General features: G+C 41.0%; 1 protein-coding gene across 3 annotated transcripts in view; it reads left to right on the top strand.

Annotated features, from left to right (window-relative positions):
* The window catches only part of lrrc73 (leucine rich repeat containing 73), a 21,201-nt gene extending 13,673 nt beyond the window's left edge, over positions 1-7,528 (top strand). For 2 of the 3 annotated variants that reach the window (XM_016461887.1, XM_016461886.1), the window contains exons 5-6: positions 4,097-4,292; positions 4,409-4,994. In XM_016461887.1, the coding sequence (XP_016317373.1) occupies positions 4,097-4,292; positions 4,409-4,521 (309 nt within the window). In that variant the 3' untranslated portion in view covers positions 4,522-4,994. Of the gene's footprint in view, positions 1-4,096; positions 4,293-4,408; positions 4,995-7,208 lie in introns of those variants that run through there. The other variant, XM_016461888.1, reaches the window with a different exon arrangement.
* Positions 7,529-7,800: the final 272 nt, after the last annotated feature.

Consider the following 7,800-nt stretch of genomic DNA (forward strand, 5'->3'; position numbering starts at 1 on the left):
CATCCCCAAATTCTCCGAAGCTCCTCATTGGTCCTTAGCCCAGAACTGCCGGCCACGCCTATGTCAAGCCCACCAACCACGCCATTCACCCGTAACCAAAGGAGGATGAGGAGAAAAGGACTGTTCTCCACCCTCATCCTAGCCCCAGAGTCTAGCCCAGAGAAGGCTCCAGTCCCCGAGTCTAGCCCAGAGAGGGCTCCAGTCCCCGAGTCTACCCCAGAGAGGGCTCCAGTCCCCGATTTTAGCCCCAGAGAGGATTCTAGTCCCCGAGTCTAGCACAGAAAGGGCTCCAGTCCCAATGTCCAGCCCAAGGAGGGCTCCAGTTCCCACGTCCAGCCCAAGGAGGCCTCCAGTCCCCAAGTCAAGCCTAGAGAAAGACCCTGTTCCTACGTCCAGCCCAGAGAGGGCCCCTGTTCCAGAGTCAAGCCCAGGGAGGGCCACAGTTCCAGAGTCAAGCCCAGGGAGGGCCGCTGCTCCTACGTCAGGCCCACGGAGGGCCTCAGAACCTGGAATTTCCCCCAAGGAATTTTTTTGGGGGGGCTATAGGGCTCCGGCCATAGAGGCCGGGCCGAGTGCCGAGGCCACGGAGGCCGCTCCGCCATGGCTCCCCGAGCTGCCTGATCCGCCATGGGTCCCGGAATGGGTACCGCCCTGGAGGCCTTCCGTCCCATGTAAGCCTGTCCCTAGAGGCCTCCAGATTGCCCACCCCCCCTCCCCGTTGGAAGTTATGAGGCGCGTGGACACGCCTTCTGGGAGGGGGAGGTAATGTCACACCCCTGGACTGTCTGTCGGTTTGTTTTGCTTCCCATGTGCTCCGTGACCTGTGTGACTGTGCCCATATTTGGTTATGTTCCTGTTCCTAGTGTGTTCATTTGATTTAGCTGTGTCTCATTGAGTTTTGTTAAAGGAAATAATACTTCAGCAACTGCTGTTGGATGCATTACATTGTTCAAAAGCAACAGTAAAGACATTTATAATGTTACGAAAGATTTCTATTTCAAATAAATGCTGTTTTTTGCACTTTGTTTTCATCAAAGAATCCAGAAAATTTCTTTTTAAAATTTTCCACAAAAATATTAAGGAGCCACAACTGTTTTCAATGTTGATAATAATAGGACATGTTTTGAGCTGCAAATCAGTATATTTGAATGATTTCTGAAGGATCATGTGACACTGAAGACTGGAGTAATGATGCTGAAAATTCAGCTTTGCATCACAGGAATAAAATACATTTTAAAATATATTCACATAGAAAATAGTCATTTTAAATTGTAATAAAATTGTTACTGTATTTTGATCAAATAAATGCAGCCTTGATGAGCATCAGTGTCTTAAAAACATTACAAATCTTACAGGCCCCAAACTTTTGAACAGTAGTGTAAATCTATAAAGAATATCATAAAGAATGTGATTATTCTTCAAAATAACACAGAAGAAAGAAATGATGCGAGTAAATGATGAGAATTTTCATTTTTAGGTTAATTGTTCTCCTAAGGCAGAAAATAGTATGATCTCCAGTTGCACTCCAAAACTCGATATTAATGCCTTTAATATTACTCGATATTAATTAACTCATATTAATGCCTATTTGAATCGAATTGTTTTCATTTTCCCACCCAATTTCTCTACCACTACTCCTACATTTCTAAAATACCTACCATAGAGTTCACCAAGAGTAAACACTATTCTTAGGACTTTCATTATTTAAATAAGTGATGAATTATGTGTACGTTCATGCGGGTAAGTGCTGTGTGATGCATGCAATGTAATCTGTGCAGTGGCTTCATTCATTTTGCCCTTGAAAGGAGATAGGGCATGTAGATCAGATATGTACTTTATAAACCAGACGAGCAATCCAAAACCTTTTCCTATCACCACCTGCTGAAAAATAGCACTGTGGGGGAAAATAATGGATTAAGCACAACTTTAAGCCATAATTCCTCAGTCACCCTCATATCATTGCGGCCTCATTTTATTATCTTTCTTCTGTAAAACACAAAATGAGATGTTAAGTCTGGGTTTATAAATCTTAGACTGTGTTTCATGAAAGAAAGAAAACATCACAAGGTCTATCCAACATGACATCACTAAACAGATAAAGTATTCCTTTAAAAGCTCTCATACCTTCTCTGTTTTCACTCAGTCTGTCAACAGGAGGTAGAATTGGCAGAGGATTATTTTTTCATAACTCTCCACTAGAGGGCAAAGTTGTACAGGGAATTTCTTCATGCTCTCAGTGTTCATACTCCTGTCATGATAGTTGTAATGACTCTGCTTGGTGTCATTGGATGGTAAAATATGCATTGGTTGCAATCTAAGCAGGTATAGATTATATTGTATAGATTGTATAGAAAGTATTTGTGCCAACTTTCCCTAGTAAAAAAAGTAATATATTTAAGATCCATTTATTTCATGCTAAGTATAGTTAAAATATATTCACATATTTACTGACATATCGCTCGAGACTTACAAATATAAACAAATTTAATTAAACTTTATTTGGAGTACTACTTGTGCACAATGCACATTTCTTAATATCAACTTAAAATGTGTTTTAATGTCACAATTGATGAGAACTGTATGATCTTCGAATAATATCGCTCTTTAAATACAAGATATTTAAAGTGTACCTGAAGTATACTTGCAATAGTTCCAATTTAGCACACTAAAATATACTTCAGTATATCTTTAGCTGGATTTCAGCACTACTTACGCACAATTAAATTGCATTAAGTACAAAATTAGTTGTTCCAATTTAGCAGACTATTATTATAGTACACCAGTAGTATACCAAACGTACAATTGCAGGATATTTTTATTAAGTGCATAATATGTAAATGTATTTGGATCTAGTGGAGGGTGAGTAAATGACAACATTTGCATTTTTGACTGAACTATCCCTTTAAGGGGGATTCACAAGTACAGCGTCTTGTGATAGCAATCGGAAGTCAATGATTTTCCATGAGATTTGCACTTGTGTTTGAACGTTTGAGTTCAGCTTTATGCAAATGAATGTTATACAGTGATGAGGTGACTACTAATTAGGGTTGACACTGTATCAGATTTTGACTACACGATATTGCGATAAATAGCGATACAAATTTACAATTTTATTGCAATTTCCATAGAAATTTTGGGAAAGTATAAAATAAATGAATGAATAGTGCCATCACTCACATTCATCTTTTCACTATATTTTGTGTTTTCAAAATACACGTTTAGGGAGGTAAAGAGAGAATTTGTAATCTTAACTCTTAATCAGCACTTCCTGTACTAAGTGCACTTCCAGCACTTAGACTGGGCTGTTCACACCAAGAACCATAACTATAAAGATAAGTATATTGATAACTATAATATCATCCACACCATGTTCTGTTTATTATAAGCATATGCTACAGTTGTCATCTGCTGCTTTAATGCTCAAGCTCTTTTAACATCAGCTGGATTCCGATTGGCTGTCAATGTTTTTATCGTTCATCAGCTGGATTCCGATTGGCTGTCAATGTTTTTATCGTTCATCAGCTGGATTCCGATTGGCTGTCAATGTTTTTATCGTTCATCAGCTGGATTCCGATTGGCTGTCAATGTTTTTATCGTTCATCAGCTGGATTCCGATTGGCTGTCAATGTTTTTATCGTTCATCAGCTGGATTCCGATTGGCTGTCAATGTTTTTATTGTTCAACAGCTGGAAAAATTTTTCTAAAAGTGATTCCAATTATATTTTTTCATTTGTGATATTATCGTTTTATTTGCTGTGAAATCTTAATAGTTGAAATTATCATCTTTTATTACAGATTTTAAAAAACTCATACACTGGTGAGGTAACTTTTTCAGGTGTGGGTAGAGTGTCATCTCCGACAACATGATTTTGTGCAGTAGTAGTAGTTACGCATTTCGTCGTCTTCTTTTTTCTATATTATGATGGGTTGCAACCAGTGCAGTACCTCCACCTGCTATGTTGGAGTATCAAAAGTTTATAATTTTGTATGTGTATTATTAACACAGATATGTCATTGCACTTCATTTCCTCCCAGTTCTTTCCATGTAATACTTCATGCTTTAAGCGTAATGCCTTCCTTGTTTCTCTGTGGTCAGGTCTTCCTAGACATGGTGGAGAACTACCCCACCAGCCTGCGTGTGCTGGTTCTAGCTGAGAATGACATCAGCCCTGAGCTGCAGCAGCAAATCTCAGATCTCCTCTCTGAAGGCGAGGAGGACGAGGATAAAGATGGAGAGGCGCGCGGACGCTTGGTGACCCCCAGGGAGAAACCAGCCTGGGTTCCCCACAGCAGTAAGGGCTGACCAGCCTCACTCTCTCAGCCTGTTCTCTTTGCTTCAAGACTGTTTCATTTAGATTTCTCTTCCGCTTTCTCTTTCCCTCTTTGTGTGTGGATGACTTTCCTGGAGTAACTGGTTCTAAGAGGCTGGGGCAAAAGGGAAGTACAGAAATTGACATTACTCATGCATTATTTAGGAGAGATCATTTCTACTTACGAAATAGAAATATGAATTTCTTATAAGGGCCAAGTTGTGAGTTCTCTGTCCTGTATATCCTAAAGTCATTCGACTTAGAGGTTATTATTAGCAAGGTTAAATCTGAAAGGAATAGTTCGGCTGAAAATGATCATTCTATCATCACTCACTCACTCCAAACCTATTTGACTTTCTTTTCTACGCAAAAGATGAGTTTTTGGAAGCAAATCCTGGTCATTCCTTTCCATAAAATGAAAGTGAATGGGGACTTGGAGGTAACAAAAAAAATCACCTTAAAAGTATCAAAGAAGTACTCTATTTCACGAAAACCAATGCTGTCAATAGTGTCGATGCCCCATTTTTACAGAAAGACTGTTATACTCAATGATTTTCAGAAAAATAGCCTACATTTTTTTTATACGTTAATGATTTTTGGTACATTCCACAGAAGTCGAATGGATTACTTTTTTTGGTACTTTAATGTTTTTTTTTTTTGTCATTTTGGAGCCTGAAAGACCCAGTCCCCTCTCATTTCCATTACTGTACTTGCCTGTTCAAAAGTTTGGGGTCAATAAGATTTTTACTCAGAAAGAACACAAACAGTAAAGACTTTTAGATTGTTTTAAAAAATGATTTCAAGTACATTCTGTTCTAACTGAACATTTATTCATCAAGGAATCATGAAAAAGGCTTGCACAAAAACGTCTCAGGTTACATATGTAACCATGGCTCCCTGAGAAGGGAACGAGACACTGCGTCCTCTAGAGGTTGCTATGGGGAACGCCTTCAGCGTGATCGGTGTCTGAAGCATACATCTAAACACGACAATGATATTGGTTGGCGACAGCCTATGACGTCATTACCCTGTGCGATCACATTATAAAAGGGCACTGGGATAACACGTCATCTGCATCTTCGTCTGAAGCTTGCGTCCGAAGCATGGCAAGGAAACTAGAGGACGCAGTGTCTCGTTCCCTTCTCAGGGAACCATGGTTACATACATAACCTAAGACGTTCCCTTCCCTTGGTTGAGAGGATGACTCAAATCTCAGGAGACCCCTCGGGGCGAGACATGAGTAGTGTGTCCTGGCCGGGGCAGCTTCTTGAAGCAAACACCCAGCCAGGACATCAGGGAGCACATCACGAAGCATTATAAGCATTAGACCTGATCGGCTAAAAGGGCTCTCGCAGAGGCCCCACAACTCGGCTGCGTGGTCCAGAAAGCATGAAGTTGAAGATGCAGGGCTATCATCCAGCCTGGATCCAGTACCGCAAACACCCAGCCAGAACATCAGGGAGCACATCACGAAGCATTATAAGCATTAGACCTGATCGGCTAAAAGGGCTCTCGCAGAGGCCCCACAACTCGGCTGCGTGGTCCAGAAAGCATGAAGTTGAAGATGCAGGGCTATCATCCAGCCTGGATCCAGTACCGAGGGGTGAGCTACCATCACCATGATCGGTCAACAGCAAGAGGTTCTGACTTTAGCAGGGGAGGTGCTCGCAGAGGTCCTAACCTTAAAACACAGTCAGAAAACAAACAGGTCCAAGTAGCGCTGCGGAGAAACTAGTTAGTGAACTCACATAAACTAGCAATAGAGAGATGAAATGGATTGTACTCACCAACCACGGCTCCCGAGCATGACTCAAGCTCACGGGGCATCATCTGAAGGCGAAGCCCGAAGAGCCCTTCTGCTTAGTGGCACGGAGATCAAGATCTGTGGTGCGACGAAACTCAGCCACCTCATCAGGGGATAGACCCTGGCCTATATCCAGGTCTTCCAGCAGATTAGCCTGATAAGCCTGAAGTGTGTGCAACGAAGCTGCAGCCTGACCTGCTGCCGCTTATGCCCTGCCATTCAAACGAGATGTATCCTGAAGGGGTTTGGATGGCAGGGAGGGAGCCTTAAGAGAAGATGTCTCCCACATAGTGTTTAGATAGCACAAGGGGCATCTTTTCATAACCATTCTCACGCATCCCCTCGGTGTTGGCATAACTAGTATGCTGGAATCTGTAGATGCGGGATGAGAATGGATTTTTCCAAGCCTTCTCGATCTCCACATGAAGATCGGGAAGGAATGGAAGGCTCACCTGAGCTCAACATACGCAGAGATCCAAACTATACACTCCTATAAGAACAAAAGGAAATTCCACGAGAGGTGAACGCACTCATGCAAACGCTATCTACAAACTCGGGTAAATGGTGAAGTACTCACCTCCCCCTCAGTAGTGGACCTACTCATAGCGACCTCTAGAGGACACAGTTCGAAGTTCCCTCAGAAGGGAACTATTAAGCAGCACAACTGTTCTTAACATTGAAAATAATGAGCAGCAAATCAACATATTAAAATGATTTCTCATGTGTCTCATGATGCTGAAAATTCAGCTTTGATCACAGGAATTAATTATATTTTTAAAAAATATATAAAAATAGCAAACTGTTATTTTAAATTATAATAGTATTTCACAATATTACGGTATTTTCTGAATTTTTGATCAAGTAAATGCAGTCTTGGTGAGCAGTATAGTGTATATGAAGAAGAGCGGCCAGGATATTCTCAAAAAATACACCAGGTAAAAGAAAGTCAATGCAGGTTTGAGGGTGAATAAAGATGAGAGAATGTGAACTATCCCTAGAAAGAAGAATCTTTAGTCATTCAGAATTGGAAAAGCCAAATTCCTGTCCTCTTCACACATTTCAAACATTTACCAAATTGTCTCTGACCCTTCCAGACTCTTCCAGCTCCCAGATGGTCCTGATGACATCAGGACTGGGTGAGAGCTTTTTGGCAGAGACAGAGATGTGATACTGGAGCTGCCCATTTTTTGTGCTTGCACTGTACGACTACTGCGAGACCACCAGTTAGTGTTCAACCTCTCACGCCGCATGACCTGTAGCACTTAGCGCAAGACAGTTCAAAGCTGGAACAGAAACCTTAAACACCAAGTGACTTATAATACGCAATAGTGAATTATTTATTTTACAGATGTACAGTCTATTTATAAATATACTGTATTTAACCAATAACAGTATACTCTGTTAGATGAGCTGTATAGGGTTGATGTGATGGCCTGATGCCTGAATAAATCAGTTTACACCTTTTTAAATGCGTTTTGCTCGGCTTCTTTTGTTCTTGTTGTGTGTACAAACAGGGAATAACTGCTAAGATAAACCAGCCAAATATATATACATTATTGCATATATTGTTCATATACACACACACACACACACACACACACACACACACACACTCAAACCAAAATTTATTCAGACACCTTTAACATTTCCCAAAGCTCGCTGTTTTTGGAGATCCGTTTTTCTTAT

This window comes from Sinocyclocheilus anshuiensis, unplaced genomic scaffold (assembly GCF_001515605.1).
Source record: "Sinocyclocheilus anshuiensis isolate Anshui unplaced genomic scaffold, SAMN03320099.WGS_v1.1 scaffold460, whole genome shotgun sequence".
NCBI lineage: Eukaryota > Metazoa > Chordata > Actinopteri > Cypriniformes > Cyprinidae > Sinocyclocheilus > Sinocyclocheilus anshuiensis.